At 33.5% G+C, this 17,808-nt stretch overlaps 1 protein-coding gene across 1 annotated transcript in view; it reads left to right on the top strand.

Moving 5' to 3' along the window:
• LOC149483161 (metabotropic glutamate receptor 2-like) overlaps positions 1-17,808 on the top strand; it is a 77,833-nt gene that overhangs the window by 51,755 nt on the left and 8,270 nt on the right. The window contains exons 8-14 of the mRNA XM_089702196.1: positions 5,366-5,472; positions 6,388-6,464; positions 6,686-6,758; positions 9,017-9,150; positions 9,591-9,757; positions 12,902-13,060; positions 14,514-14,676. Of these exons, the coding sequence (XP_089558322.1) occupies positions 5,366-5,472; positions 6,388-6,464; positions 6,686-6,758; positions 9,017-9,150; positions 9,591-9,757; positions 12,902-13,060; positions 14,514-14,676 (880 nt within the window). The remainder of the gene's footprint in view (positions 1-5,365; positions 5,473-6,387; positions 6,465-6,685; positions 6,759-9,016; positions 9,151-9,590; positions 9,758-12,901; positions 13,061-14,513; positions 14,677-17,808) is intronic.

The raw sequence follows: 17,808 nt of genomic DNA, 5'->3' as shown, positions 1-17,808 counted from the left end.
TTTGGTGGGGAAACTAACCAAGAAGTTTAGTTCGATTAATTATTAAAAAAATTCTATAAAAATGTAAAAATTCTGACAATTATTTGTTGCGATTTCGTCGACTGCGTCAACAATATTGCTATCAAATTGCTATAAACAAGCTAAATTGCGTTTTGAAGATTACATCCATTTATGCGATGCAATTAGCACAGAAGAAGGTGCAGAAAGTGTTGGTCTATTGATTATTTTACCGGCGACATACACAGGTAGCCCAAGTGAATATGCGCAAGATGCAATGACATAATAATATGTTCGTCATTATGGTCGGCCAGATTTATTCATTACATTTATATGTAATCCAAAATGGATGGAAATTATTCAACTGCTGCTTCCCGGACAAATATCAAGTGATCGGCACGACATCACCACACGTGTTTTCAAGCAAAAAATCCGATCACTGATGTGGAACACATCTTTGGGATTATTCAATGATGGATGTATTCAAGTCAGACAACAGTCTGGCTTGCAGCATGCACACATTTTAATTTGGTTAGTTGAAAGGATTCGGGCAGATAAAATATATGAGTGTGCGGGGATTGCTAATCCTGAAACCGATCTAGACCGACATAACGTTGTTATCACGAATATGATTCATGGACCGTGTGACACCATCAACCACCAATCACCATGCATGGTTGACAGTGAGTGTACCAAAAGGTATCCACGAAAATTGATGGCAGAGACCATCACAGGCAACGATGGTTACCCACTGTATCAGCGTCGATCGCCCAATGATAATGGTAAAATTATTATCACAACTAAAGTGAAACGAAACGATGGCGTGGTCGATAACAGTTAAAGAATGAAAAGAGTTAATCCATGCTGCACAAATTATTAAAATTCAGTCATTTTTCTCTGAGACGTGTTTGAAGTAATAAAATAAAATACTATTACATATCAATCCATATAAATATTTATTTTGTATCATTGTATTACGTTCATCAAAGCCTAAATTTGTTCAGCTAAAAGGTAACAAAACATTCATTGACAGGGCGGTACAAAGTTCGCCGGGACAGCTAGTATACGTATAAAAACACATAAAACCACTTTCCGCTCCATACAATATGGCTCCAACAGATGTTTCTTATTGTTATAAGCGCCACTATTTCGCCATAGAATCTCGTATATTACTGTGAATATTATCTCGAAAACAAACCAAACAAAATACATAGATACTTTCAGTTAAGCTACATTCAATATTTAATAAAACGAGTCGAGATGAATCATGAAATCCAAACATGAGCATTCCGTGAAAGCAAACCCACGTATATTTTATTACATAAATTAAATGAATATTTATTTATACGGAATTACTCTTCCTTGTTTATTTACTCGTATATGTCGAAATTCTGTAAGCTCGTATTTATTTTGTTTCATGAATATTGCTTGGATTTCTTGATTATTTTTATCATACATACACTATTTTAATTATTATTATCATTGCGTCGTCTCACGTCCGTGGACCGTGAGTCGGATCTTAAAGGGATCTTGTTGAAAACCAGCGCCAGGCATAATATGCCTGGCACATGCTGAACTTGGTCCTTTTTGGCGATACGGGGGCACTTTCATATTACATTGATTTATTTTTTGTTTTATTTTATTATTGTTTTCCATTTCTTTTTTGTATGTTAATGTTTTGTGATGATTGTGTCTTACTGATTGCCGAATAAACGTATTTTCTTTCTTTAATCATTAAATTAAAATGAATGTAGTAATATGCAGTTGAATGATATTGATAATACTCCTACATACCTACGTAAAACTTAAAACTTTATTGGGTTGCCTGGTAGAGATCGCTACCTAGCGATAAGGCCGCCCTTTGCTATTTTTTTATCTTGTTTTTGTTATACTATGTATTTTTGTATTTTCATTACAATAAAGTATTTTTCATTCATAAAACAACATGAAAAAAGTAATATTCTTAACATTATAATATTATGTACATTCTTTTTAAATAAAATAATGCGCCAATAAATCTGCAATATGCGTAACAATATTTCAAATGAAGCCAGGTAGCACAAGTAAGCTATACTAATAACCCATCCAATCTCCAAGGGTAGGGTTCAAAGTTAAATTAAGTATTAGAAAGCTTTTATCTACGCTGTTAATTACCGCCGTAAGCCTTATAAATGAATTTATAGCACGTGCTCTGAATATTTTCTTTTATTTGTCTTAACGTTTCTGTACTAGTTCTATAAATATCTAAAGTTTTCCATTCCACTATTTTAATATTATAAGAATAAACAAAAATTCGTTTTAAAGGATAATTCGTTTCTTAAATGATAGAGCTAAAGTTAGCTTAAACACGTGCGTTTCGATGTATTGTTACTCCTTCTTACGCTACAAAATTAAGCTTATTTCAGAGTAGCTTTCACACATAAACTAGCCATTTTCCCCGGCTTTGTGCGGCTGGACTCGAGATAAACAGTTTTTGTCACTCAATACGCTGCAGCTTTAGCTGTAGCTGTAGAATTTTGAAAATAGGTCAGATTTTAGTTTGTAAAACGAAACAATCGTACAAGTTAATCGTAATGTAAAAAAAATGTATACGTGTACTAGAGTACACACGTAAGAAGTGAAACTTCTTTATGACCTTAAAAATGTCACGAGTATGGCGTAACGCAAAAATGTCACGCGTACGGCGTAACGCAAAAATGTCACACGTACGGCGTAACGCAAAAATGTTACACAAAATTTTTGTCCAACCCCGATAAAGAAGTTTCACTTCAATGAATATATTTATGGTTTAGAAAACATGATTAACTAACTACAGATATCTAATACATAGGTATTAATGACAAAGGACCTGTAAGGACCATAGACAGTTCGACCTTATAAAATGACAAATGTTCTTACTCCTTTTACAAATAACAGCGTTAGGGTGTGTTTTCGAGTTGATTTTACCCATTGTTCTGTACTTATATTTTAAAAAGGTAAAGTTTTAGAGTTTGTGGATCTATTGATATGGTTTAAGAATATATTTTACCGATAGCCACGTTATACGCCAGTGTCATAAGCTGTAGTTTGTTTTACTTTTATCCCAGGTCAACCCGAGCGCAACCGGGACAAGTGACTAGTATAGTTGCTAGTATAATGTATGTCTAAAGTCAATTCACGTATAATAAAAGTAGGACAAAGCTAGTCGTCCGCTAAACGGATGAATAAAATAAATTAGTCGTCCGATTACCGGATGAATAAAATAATTTAAACGTCCGATAACATCTATTTATCTATATAGTTAGGTTATCGGGGTTTCTTTAGAGAACTGCCGCACGTATTATATAGGTTTTTTGTGGGGGGGGGGGGGGGGGGAGGGGGGAGGAGGGCACACGTAGGTATTTGATTTTTTTTTTTGCGCGTCGACGGAGCCCCGCTTCGCGGGGCTCCTATTTCTGTGTAGTTTTTTTTTTAAGAAACCTAACCTAACCTAACCTAACGGCTAACCTAACCTAAACTTGATTTTTTTTTTGCGCGTCGACGGAGCCCCGCTTCGCGGGGCTCCTATTTCTGTTTAGTTTTTTTTTTTTTAAGAAACCTAACCTAACCTAACCTAACGGCTAACCTAACCTAAACTTGATTTTTTTGGCGCGTCGACGGAGCCCCGCTTCGCGGGGCTCCTATATCTGTTTAGTTTTTTTTTTAAGAAACCTAACCTAACCTAACGGCTAACCTAACCTAAACTTGATTTTTTTTGGCGCGTCGACGGAGCCCCGCTTCGCGGGGCTCCTATTTCTGTGTAGTTTTTTTTTAAGAAACCTAACCTAACCTAACCTAAAGGCTAACCTAACCTAACGAATTAAGGGCGAATATTATCTCGGCCATTTTTGATTTTAGAGAAAAGTTGTTCCTATAAAACATGCTTATATTAGCGTAATCTTTACGATAAAACAATAATAAATAGGTGTTATAATGACACCAACTCCATCAAAAATTTTCTAAGTACTGCGCCCCCTTTGCTTTAGTCCAACCCAACTGGCTTTAGTGTTAAAAGGTTATCTATTAATCCGAATAATCAGACGATTAAATTATTTTATTCATCCGGTAATCGGACGATTAAATTATTTTATTCATCCGGTAATCGGACGACCAATTTATTTTATTCATCCGTTTAGCGGACGACTAGACACTTCGATAAAAGTAACATGGATAAAAATCGAATTTACGTTCTGGATATAAATAAGATTATTCGGTAAACGAACGGCAGCTAAATTGAAACCTAATACCAATTAGGTTTCTATTTCAACAATATAAACCTAATAATTGATATTAGGTTTTGTTGTTGTTATTGAAAATAAACTTATTTATAAGGTTACAAAACGGGTTATTATTATATATTTCATTTTATTGTAGACTCTACGTTGTTTATTTTGGGTAATTTAAATATTTATTTTATAAGAATAGGTATTAGGTACTATGTCTTAAAAGTAAAATTTGAAAACCTATCCAGGGTTTTATTTCCTAGTGTACAATTTTAATTAACAAGCATCAGTTTCTAGTTTTAACCGATGGACCGGAATTAAATATTTAATGTGAGTGTGTGTGTGAAGTCCCATGTCCCCAAGTGGGGTAAGGGACATACATCTGTTTCACTGATCGATTTTCTTTAGAGACAAGTAGGTGATCAGCCTTCTGTGTCCTGCCAGACCGAGACATATTTTTTTCTTCGTCTCCACCAGGAATCGAACCCAGGACTCCTCGGTTCTACGCTCACGCGTCAACCACTGTACCAAGGAGGCGGTCAAATATTTAATACCTCTACATAATTCGATTCAACGTTTATTACAAATTTCCAATAATACTATACCTACTTCAATAAAACCCTTTATTCACCTTCACTGAAATAGCTTAAGTTAGCTATAATTAATGATGATTAATTACAATCGCCTTAACCAGCAGTCAGCACTGCTGAATTGTATAATTATGCCTACAGCGAAGAAATTATAACGCTATGTAAGTAACGCTTGTTACAGTTTGGTCTTTAGGAAATTTAGGTCGCTTGAAAGAAAGATTCGTTGGTGGTATGACATTATGTTATGTATTAAAAATCTTTAAAAACTTTTACGTGTATATGTGTAAAAAATTAAAAACCTCTGAACATTTTCCAACTAAGAGGTTCAAGTAGAACACTGTTATGATATGTTTGCTTTGTTCATTACTATATATAATTTATGCAATCTAACTCACAACTCTAACAAGATAATTCATAATAATAGACAGGTAACTGAAATACGAAGTTGAAGTTTTAATATTAGTTTTAACTTATATCAATGCATGTTTATTTTTTTATTATACATTTATCTGTTTATAGATCGATATATCTTTACAGAGACATGCATGCGACGGTGTGTGGTGGTAAGCCCGGGCTGTGCGACGCCATGCGGCCTGCCAGCGGCGCTGAGCTGCTTCGCTATTTGAGGAAGGTCAACTTCACTGGTACGTCTCTATATTGTATACTAGCTGTGCCCTGCGGTTTTACTCGCAGTGCTCCACCCCTGTTGGCTTAGCGTGATGATAAATATATAAAAGCCTTACTCGATAAATGGGCTATCTAACACTGAAAGAATTTTTCAAATCGGACCAATAGTTCCTGAGATTAGCGCGTTCAAACAAACACTTCAGCTTTATAATATTAGTATAGTTGTATGTTTTAGATAAATGGTAAATCTGTTGTTTTGTTAATAGCCTAGGCTGTATGTAAAATGGCGGCGTTTAACTTTTCTTAACCGACGAACTGCTGTTGCTGCTATATTAAAGGTATAACTGGATATCGTTCAGGAACATAGTTAATTAATGGCGCTGTTTAATTAAGAGCCTAATCTATTAATGAAACAGCTGATTTAAACTGATAAATGGAATAGTTGAATAAATATTATTCTTTATTGATGCACTGGAAGACGACATGAATGTGAAGATATATACATGGATGGAAGTTTATTTCAGAAAAAGGGTTCAACCGGAAAAATGATAAAAATAATATAACAGTAAAGGGAAAAGTCCTTTTACTGTTGTGTTATACTTAAACGGATATAGAGCATTTTTATACAGCCGCTTTGGGCGAGACTGCGGGTAATAAATATTTTATCCCCAACTTATCGTAACAAGTTGAGGTCAGAATTACGTACTTGTTTGAAAATTGTATAGTTACCGTTCCTGTGAGATTTCCGGAATAAAAAGTAGCCCATGTCTTATTTTGGGGCTTCAGCTACCTACATTCCAAATTTCATTGTAATCGGTTTAGTAGTATTTGCGTAACAAACATCCATCCTCACAAACTTTCGCATTTATAATATTAGTTGGATAGTGCAGATTGAAATTCCTTTTTATAATTAACTGAGATTTCCTAAACAGGTCTGAGCGGTGATGAGTTTCACTTTGACGCAAACGGTGATGGACCAGCTCGGTACAATATCTTGCACTTTAAACAGGTATTTAAATTTATTTTAGTTCATTTAAAATTTAATTTATTTTCCTAGATATTTACTACACGTCATGTACTCCATTATTATTATTGTTTTCTTAGGTGATATTTTAGGCAAAAAAAATATAGAAACGAAAGAAAATACGAACGTAATATTAAACTAACTTTTATCTAAATTTCAAATATAAATAATTTTCAATCCACAACTCAAATGTTTCTCTCAATTAGGTGTCGCGAGGCGTCTACCACTGGGTGAAGGTGGGACAATATCTAGATGGGGAGCTGCAGCTTAATATTGATGGTAAGTTCTTATTATATTCTTATGCTTAAAGGTGGTTGAAAATGGATGTTACTATGCATTAATTATCTAATAAAGTCTTGATAAACTATAAATTACTTCCTTCTGAAAATTTGTATCATTTTTTATCCCGACTATAATTATTAGGTATCTATACAAAAAATATAACATTCCATTCCTTCGTTGCGACGTGCAAACAGAAAATCGTTCACATAAATAAATTTAAAAATTATTAATTTACCTTAGCACTAACAGCATCAATATGGGCGGTGAATTCAGAATTATTATACAAAGTTTTTTGTAACAAACGCCTATAAAATACGTGACTCAAACAACTCAAAATCCTAATTCTAAAATTCGATTTCAAACTGACGAGTTTCCAAGTCACGATCCACTTTCCCCAATTCGGTTACAATCAAATCCGTAAATTGAGAATTTTTAATTATTGCTCGTTCGCTCTGCAAATTTAAGGTACTCTCAGTATTGAAAAAAACATAATTATGCTTAAGGGACTAGTAAATTTCGAACTTTTCATCGCCGCTTTGGTAATATATTTACATAGGAAGACAATTTTAAGTTGGTCTTAGAAATTATACATTCTTGTTATTTAAATACATTCTTTCTTTGATTAATTATTAACTTAAACAATAAACATAGAATATCCAGAAGCGTTAAAAATCGGTCATTAATATATCTTTGCTAAACCGATTTTCATGAAATTTAGCACACACATAGAAGGTAATTTGGATTAACACATATGATAGTTTTTATCCTTTGACTTCGAGGGCTAAGCTGCGGGCGAACAGCTTATTACTACAATGTAGGTACTAAGCTAATATTATTGTAATTATTTAAGAAGGTTCACTCCCTTCGAACGTCCATCACTCACCTGTCTAAATACCTCAATGTTTTATGTCAAATTTAGTTTGCTAAAAATATATCATGTGTGGGCTTGATGTATTATGTAGGTAATCCTCTCCTATTCATTTGAGGCTTCTTTTGAATAATAAAATTAATTTGTCTGATATGTTTTTAAAATAATTCTCGAAAGTTTTGAAGTGTTTTCGTTTTCGTTGTTTCATTTCTATTTTAATTAGGAATATACTAACTTAACCTTTTTTAACTAATAATCTTCTAAAATTGAGTAAGTAAAATTTTATAACAAACAAAGAGAAACTTAATACAACAAAGAGAACTTTATTATTACAAAGTAAAGACATGTTGTCGAGATTTAATGTCCTTTCGTTAAAAGTTCCCAAAGCAGTTTTATTAAGCAAATAGTCAACAAGCATTAAGCAGTAAATGCAATCTTAATCACTCGTTTGAGCGCGGGTTTATGATATCGTAACGACATTACTTTTATGAAGTTTATTTTCTGAGGTCGTAAACTGTTGTTCGCATTTGACCTATCAATTATATTTAAGATCAAAATTAAGTTGCTTTTCTTTTCTTATTTTGGTATTTGCGTATTGCACTAAAAGGTTTAAATATTATATAAACATAATTAGGTATGTCATAGGAACAATGCTAAACAAATATATTAAGACATGTAAAATACTAATTAAATCTTTTAAAATAATTCACTGCAAATTATAGTTCACAAGTACTGATTTTAAATTATTTTCAAACATAAAAGTAGTGAATCGAGTACTATTTTTTTTAAATCACGCAATTTTTTACAATTAAATCAGAAAATATCGTACGGTCGTTAAGTAAACCGACTCTCACAAAGAGTAGTCAAGTCTCGTTGAGCCGAGAGCGAAGTAATTTTACCTTACAATGTTTGGAAAATTAAATTGTCGTATCTACAATCTAGGACATTTCTCATAAATTACTATGAAATTTGTTTTTCTATATTCCATTCGAAAATGAACTCTATTGACATCTGTTTTTCCGTTTTTACTTATAGAATATGAATAACGTTTTTAATCCTGTGTAAAATAATAAACATTTGGTTTGTGTTTATGGGTAGGTAATTTTGAGAACCAAAATAATATATTATTATGTATACAAAAATATTTTATTTCCAACATTATTGCCTTTATTATTCCATTCAAATAATTTTAGAGTATGACCAATTGGGATTAAATGAAATTTGTCGATTATCTGCCCTAAATCTACTAATGTGGAGCCGCCATTACAAATAGACAATGTGGCATGCAGGTGTGGAACTGTCTTGGTATATATTTTGTACATAGTGTATATGTCATAAAATGTTAAAATTTAGACATTATCAACTATAACTTAACACTATTATTCAGACATCCAGTTCAAATGGGGTGAAGCCCACCCGCCGGAGTCGGTGTGCAGCGCGGAGTGCGAGCTGGGGCAGGCCAAGCAGTACGTGGAGGGCGAGAGCTGCTGCTGGCACTGCTTCAACTGCACACAGTATGAGGTATGGTATATTAGTGGTAGACTAGATTTAAATAAGGATTGTATTTATGCGTCATATATTTTATTGATAATATGAGGTGATGACTTTACACTTTACCAAGATTTCAGTAAAATTGAAATTAAAGATTAACGATGTATAATTTACAATTGTTCAGTAACCAGTCTTACATATCAGCATGCTCCATATCCTATCCTACGAATCAACACTCTTAAAAAGTATAACTACAATTTATAAACGCTCACTTATATTCAACTGTTCAAAGCGAGCAACCTTGCGCATTGCTTTGCGAGGCCGTTCGATGTTATGTTTGCGAAACTATTTACATACTTACATATAAAGAAATTTAACATATCATTTTTTGTATGTAAGAATTTGTAAAAATCTAACCTACAAATCACACACTACAATCAACAATATCCAAAAAGTCCCGTTCCCTCTAGATCCGCTCGCCGCTAGTAGAAACAGCGTGCGTGGTGTGTCCGCGCGGCGCGCTGCCCGACGCCACGCGCACGCGCTGCCGGCCCATCCCCGAGCAGTACCTGCGACCGGACTCCGCCTGGGCCATAGGCGCTATGGCCTTCTCAGCGAGCGGGATACTGCTTACCGCGTGAGTATGATACTGCACTGTACTGTAGTGTTAACACTGCGCTACACTACACTATACTGTATTACACTACACTACACTACACTGCAGCACACTGCAAAACAAAACCTTACACGATACTGCAATGCTTGCTGCTACACTACACTACACTACACTACACTACAGTGCACTGAATATTTGTCTTGTACATTATACGATACTGCAATGCACTGTGCTACACTATACTACACTTCACTACACGATAATACACGTCCCTGCATTATCCTGCACTATACAAAAGACTAATGCAATACACTTAACCGCGTTATACTATAATACACTACAATACATAACATAGATACTAAACACACTACAACAACTTTACACTACACTCTACTGCACTGCTCTACATGGCACAGTAGTGCACTACGCTGTACAATACTACACGGCACAAAATTCTTAAAAGTACATAAATCACATTTCTGAGTTTGATTGCAAAAGCTTGTTACTGTTATTGAATAGAGGCGTAGACATTTTATTTTTGCGTAGTAACAATAAAATTCCCTCGCAAATTGGTATGCGGGTCCCATTTGAGCTCAAATAAAAAGTACCTACTAGCTTGTTATTTCTAAAACCGATTCGAAAGATTTTTTATTAAATATTCCGAAGCTCGACGCGGAATGGAATTTATTTTACATAAAATCCATTAATTGCATACGTTTTTATTTTTAAGTTGGTTTTCAAACTAATGAACGCTGTATAAAATAAAAAAATGCTTGAAAATCGAGTTCCATTTGGTGTTGAGTTATTTTTATCAGAATTTTTTCGCAATATTACTTCGAACATATTTTACAAATACTAAAATATAAATAACGAATAAAATAAAGGTAATGTTTTAGTAAAACGAAATGAAACAATTCTCAAAGTTTTCAATAAAAGTTAATGAATAAGGTCTCTAAGGAGTAATTAACTTTCCGACTAAATGCCTATTTCTTAATTCACAGAATACAGGCTAACTAACAGCTTCTGTTCAATTTGCTACACTGTTAAATTAATGAGAAACGAAATTATCATTCAGAATACTAATCAAGGTATAGAGCGTATTTCATGTTATGGAAATGAACTTAAAATTAAATAGATATAATATTACTATGCCTATTTTAGAAGCTGTTTTTCTTAAACTAATGACTAATACTTAGATACGATGTCTTTTTACAATATTATTTTTAGTTGATATCATTGATTAACCTACATCTTTATATTAAATTTATTTAAAATTAAATAATTATAATAATTTAAACGAACACAATTCATTACAGACCAAAATTGCAGGTATCTTTTATATCTAAGAAAACATCCAACAATTATAACAACTTAGACACCTAAAAAAATATAACAATCAGATAACATAATATGATATACCAAACCTTTCCAAAATTGAAAGAAAGAAAGAAGAAAGAAAGAAAGAAAAAAAGCTTTATTGCCAACAAAAAACTTAGACTATCTTAACTTAAAAGTAAACACAATATATTAGGCAATCGGAACAGACTCAGCCATGCTGTGGGCTAACACCCGAACAGCGCTGATTTTCAGTCTGCCCGCGTATTTTCCGAGGTCCTACATATTTTATATAAATACTAATTATAAAATTAAAAAAAAATTAATAAAAAAAATTAATAAAAATTACATCCACAACTGTTCCTACCAATAAAAGTAAAAATTTATAAATACGTCTACATATTGTACATATAATATATGCATATAAATATTATAAAATAAACAATATAGATTAATATATTATTAAATTGTTGATTATTAAATTGCACGGATATCGTTCAATATAATATTATCCCTTACGCTATTTTCATCCGGCTTAAAATCTAAAACCGATCAACAAAGCTCGAAATCTGTCAAGAAACAGAAAAACCGATAAAACGGATGTTGAAATACGTCGACCGTGGGAAGGGGTCAATTATCGACCGTTAATCGGTACTTTTGAACCGGAATAGAATTCATACTTTGACCCACGGTTTTGATTCATTCAAACGTACATTTTAAATGCTTTCTTTGATATTTTCATGGACTCCTGAAAACTATTAATTGTATTTGTTTTACGTTGTGTATTAAGCTTCTTGTAAACGCTGTGTAATCTTAATTCCAATAATACAATAAATTCTAATATAATTTTCTACAAAAGCTCATGAAAAATGTAAATTAGTTTTAAAAGTCTCGTGAGGAAATTAAGTTTAATTTTAATTTCATTTTGAATTTAATGGATTTTATTTAACACGATGTTTAATAACTTTCATGTCACAACCAATAACCATGCACATTGTAAAGTTTTTGACACATTCAATATTAAAATATAATGTTTTTAAATATTTTTTTAAACTTACGCAGTCTCATCTACCTATTGTAAATAAATATTGTAAATAGATTTATTTATAACTCTACTATTTATTAGAATTTCAAATATATAGTTAATTTTCTTACCATTCAAAAGATAAAATATATTGCTAAGATAATACAGTACTATATATATATATAATGTATAAATTTTATTTTCCGTGTATAATATTTACCTATACATTTTCTGACAATTTTTGAAGTGAAACTTCTTTAGGTGCCTTGAGAGTAAAATTGCAAAGTCGCGTCATGGCAATACCGTCACGTCGAATAGGCGACGATATTTTTGAATCTTGCCAAAAAAGTTTAACTTCTGACATGTATGCTCGGCAAACACGCTCTTATTTTGTTATTTTCGTTTTTCTATCCAATAAATCTTGATCTACATTTTGTATCTTCAAACAAATGATACCTTCTACATTTCTTATTTTCCATTATCTATATAACAATATATCTTCAAATATAATATAGCGATAAGGCCGCCTTTTTGGCTTTATATTATACTAGCGGTCCACCCCGGCTTCGCCCGTGGTACATATTTCGCAATAAAAAGTAGCCTATGTTCTTTCTCAGGGTCTAAATATTGTCTGTGCCAAATTTCATCAAAATCGGTTGAGAGGTTTATGCGTGAAAACCATACAGACATAATTACAAACTTTTCCTCTTTATTAGTATAGATTGTCTTTTTCTTTTTGTTATATTAGTTTTTATTTGGTGCTAAATAAAGTGTATTTATTATTATTATTTATTTATGTGTGACAGTTTCGTGTTCGGCGTGTGGGTCCGTCACGGCGGCACGCCGGTGGTGCGCGCGAGCGGGCGCGAGCTGTCGTACGTGCTGCTCGCCGGCATCCTCATGTGCTACCTCGTCACCTTCGCGCTCGTCTTCCGCCCCACAGACCTGCTGTGCTCCATACAGCGGTATGTATTATACACACAAACAGACAAAGCAGCAATGCTATACGTCCACACACACACACAAAGCAGCAATGCTTTACGTCCACACACACACACAAAGCAGAAATGCTTTACGTCCACACACACACAATGCAGAAATGCTTTACGTCCACACACACACACACAAAGCAGAAATGCTTTACGTCCACACACACACACAAAGCAGAAATGCTTTACGTCCACACACACACACAAAGCAGAAATGCTTTACGTCCACACACACACACAAAGCAGAAATGCTATACGTCCCCCCGTGAAGTAAAGCCATAACAACCATCCCACGGAGATGGACTGGAGAAAGAGGGTTGTTTTAGTCGGTATGGACCATGAGACCGACATACCAGGTCATAGATCTAGACCTGAGATACTTAACGGTATTTTTTTCCTCTATAATAATAATAAAAAAACACACATACACTAACCTGCTCTTGCACACACACATACACACACTCAAAGGTATGTATACCGCCTATCGCCACCTGTTCTGTCACTTACAACGGTCGATAATAAACTACACACTCATTGATCTACCCAATTCCTATTCTATTAAAAAACCTCTTCTCTTCACTTAAAATTTTTCCGTAACTAACCTCCACAGAAAGTCATATTTTTCTAACACTGCAAGAATTCCAATGCATACAGCCAATGCAAAAAAGATCCAACGTTTTTACTAACATGAATAGTCTTTACAATTCTCTTCATTCAAGTGAGCTTTTATACAAATGAATGAATGAATCGTTATTATATTCCTCAGTGTACTGACATAATACAATTTAATGACAAGGTTAGGGCTGAATCTGAATAGTGCGGGCGAATAAAGCTTTAGTTCCCACTTTGCATTATACTTACGGTACGGCAACTTTTAAACTGTCTGGTGAAAGAAAAGATAAAGTCGGTGCCAAACACTAAGCACTTAGTATTAAGCCCGTGCACCGACATCAAACCTTTTTAGTAAATAGCACATCTAAATAATATGTAGTAAATAGTAATTAATATTATCAAATCTTTTTTATATTTTACTTTTCCGTTTTTGAAGTCCGTTGTTTTTAACGCAGTTATTTTTATTACGAGTTTTATTTATATCGTCTCGTCTATACATTTGGTTACAAAGCTTCAGCACGGGCTTCTGCGTTTACATCCATACTAATATTATAAATGCGAAAGTAACTCTGTCTGTCTGTCTGTTACTCAATCACGCCTAAACTACTGAACCAATTTGCATGAGATTTGGTATAGAGATATTTTGATACCCGAGAAAGGACATAGGATAGATTTTATCCCGGAAATCCTACGGGAACGGGATTTTCTTTGAAAACGCGGGCGAAGCCGCGGGCGGAAATCTAGTACTTCATATAAGTTAAATTAAATATATTTTAACTATATTAAATAGTATTATTTAATATTAAATACATTGAAGCTTCGGCACGGGGTTCTGCTTCACGGTGGTATACGCGGCGCTGCTCACGAAGACGAACCGCATCGCGCGCATCTTCCGCGCGAGTCGCCGCTCGGCCAAGCGCCCGCTGCTCATCTCGCCCTCCTCGCAGCTCGCCATCTGTGCGGCGCTCGTTTCTGTGCAGGTTAGTAACAAAATACAAAAAAAAATACGCAAAGGTACGGATTCTGAACTCTACTCACAGAAAAATAAAAAACATGCGTTTGGAGTTGATCACGTGGGGTGCAGAATACTAAATTCTGCTAACAGATCGTACGCTACAAAAAAAAATGTATGCGTGTACTAGAGTACACACGTAAGAAGTGAAACTTCTTTATGACCTTAAAAATGTCACGAGTATGGCGTAACGCAAAAATTTCACGCGTACGGCGTAACGCAAAAATGTCACGAGTACGGCGTAACGCAAAAATGTCACGCGTACGGCGTAACGCAAAAATGTTACACTAAATTTTTGTCCAACCCCGATAAAGAAGTTTCACTTCAAAAAATTAAAAAAAGATGATACATGTCCTTTGTGTGGCAATGGACTGTCCTCGCCGCTCGTAAGTTAGTAATAAAAAAGGAAATAAATATTTACGTTTAGAAATTAAAGGCTTTTTAACGGATTCTCGCGATTTATTGATTATATCACTAACCCGTGGTGACCAAGATGGTACGCTTCGGTAACGCATGATGTAAAGCTTCATGTTCATGGTAAACTGCTGAGATAGGTTGTTTTCAACATTTTGGCAACACTGCCTATTGCAGAATTCATTAAGTTGAAATTATAAAGACCTAGAATATTATAAAGACCCCGCATTTAAAAAAGTACCTTCTTTTACTGCACTCGTAAAGTCAGAGCATGATTTAAACAGCGCTTAAATAATTTCGCGCTACTCTTTAAAAGGTACAGAATTACCAGCGTAATTAGGCTAACCTCGCTGAAATTTAACCCATATTTAAATAACTATGTCCGTATAATGATGTGTCTGTAACAAAGCCTTATTTTAAATTAACTCTGACGCTTTGTAGTAACGTTTTCTGAAGCTATAATTACTGAAAGTTTAGCCGTCTCCTATATTTTTTTCCAATAAAACTAACTTCTATGGGGTAGTAGTCAAACAAATGAAAGCTCAATGTAATAGAAAGGAAATTCCAATTAAAATGTAGTGAACATAATAAATTACCCGAAGATACACGCACATACAGTAACAATATAAAAGAACATTGAGATAATATTAATAGGAGACGACACCGCCTACATCACTTATGTTCCACTCAACATACGTCATGTGACGTATGTTGAGCGGTATTTTTTAATGGTTTTAAAGTGAAACGCATCAAACATGCCTTCGTGTGTGTTACGATATTGCACAAATAATACAAATAATACGGAAAAGTGCAAAGGAATAACTTTCATCGTTAAGTACCTAACTAAATAATAATTTTTAAAACTTAGTTAGAGCAAAAAAATGGCGCACAGATTTTGTTCGTGGTGTCTCCTCCATACGTAGTTAGTAATATTATCTCAATGTAAAAGAATTGATTTAATAACAAAATTCTGTCCCTTTAACCGCTCTTAGTTATGGTGAAAAACATTCAAAATACGCCAAAATACATGTTTTTTTTTCGTTAGTAAATTATTGAATCTGAAAAGTTAAGTACTGTTCCAAGAATTTAAAAATGTTTATGAGAATAAAATTGTTTCCAAAGTTAAGTGCTTAGTAAGCAGATTAACTGTGAGATTAACAAATCTCCGCTGACAGGTTTTGGTTTGGCGCCAATTTCCAACATTGCGGCGTGTTCACAGATTATAATAATTATTTATGTCACATTCCTCCGGATATGTTTAGCATAAAGTGGTTTATATTAAATTATTGTTTCATATTAAATATTACTACATTTTAATAATATTCTCTCTATTTTATCGTAAATTTGTACCAATTCTTTAATTCTCAAAAGCTCGGTATGTTATAAATGTTATGGATTCTTAAGGACTTAAATTAATATTCCAAAGGACGTAAATACATATTTTATCTGCCTATTATTTATTTATATTTCCTATCTTTACAAATAAGACGATCAATTTCTTAAAAGACGCAAACCTCATAATTTACTCAAACATAGGTAAACGATCTCCATTCTCCAATTAACTCTTCCTTACAATATTTTCTTAAAACCGAATCTTGAAATGCTAATAAGAATTAAAACAAAACAGAATAACCTCTCAAGCGAAGCATTACGGTACTCGCCGAGTTCTCTAATCGTTTTCACATCAATCTCGAATCTAAAATAATTAATCACGCTTTATTTAAAATACCGCTGCAAAGGGTGGATCTTTAGGTTAACCACAATTAATAAATTTCTAATGACTCAGCAGTAATCGAGACTAGGCTATGAGTTTCCTTTTATTACGGAGGAAGTATTTAATAATAAATAATTATGGTTTAGGCCTTTAGGGATTGAATATTGACTTTATGTAGATTGAAGGCCTTTTATTAGCCACCTTTTTTATTATGATAATGAAGTACGTGCAGGCATTTTGAGTTCAAACTTTGTTAATGTTTCGATTTAACGTTACGCAAATATTGATGTTTAGCCCTTTTGATTTTGTTATAAATATCTTTTTATATTGTAAAAGCCATGATGATTTTCTTGCATTGAAAAACAACAGCCCAAATTCTACATTACTTACAAACATGAAAAAATCTACCAGGGAAACAGATGTGAAATAATATTTGACCCAAAACCCAATGCAAGATCTGCCACTTGTAATAAAATGAATAGCGTGCCAATGTGGATGATTTAGTGTTGCATATTATGGCAGTTAATATAATATCGTATGCGAGATTTATCAAATGGTTAAATTTACGACCGTTTGAATGCATTGCTTAGTTTGCGAATGTTTTAGTTTGACGATATTGGAATAAATGATGACGACACTATTCTATATCTATTTAGTAATTCAATAGATATGATTTGGTTTAATCGTTATTCGTTCGTTTGATGGAATTACAAAATAAAAAAAATATCATCTTAATTAACTTATTAATAAACTAAAGAGAATTCTAAATTATAAAAGATATAAAAATCCTTTTTCCCAATTTCCTACCCCCATAAACTCCACTTTTCCCCATGCCGCTACACTTCCTGGCATTTGTTAAACTATTATTTACTACGTTGTTTCGATTTTATAAACAAGCTATAACAACATCACTCAATGACAATATTTCAGTGACTTCCAGCTTTGAGTTAAAGCATAGAGGTTACCACAAAT

This window comes from Colias philodice, chromosome 13 (genome assembly GCF_061535455.1).
Source record: "Colias philodice isolate Cphi_HAF_F1 chromosome 13, ilColPhil1 Martin Lab GWU primary, whole genome shotgun sequence".
NCBI classification, from domain to species: domain Eukaryota; kingdom Metazoa; phylum Arthropoda; class Insecta; order Lepidoptera; family Pieridae; genus Colias; species Colias philodice.
The sequence above is the reverse complement of the archived record's forward strand: the minus strand, read 5'-3'. Positions and strand labels throughout refer to the sequence as shown.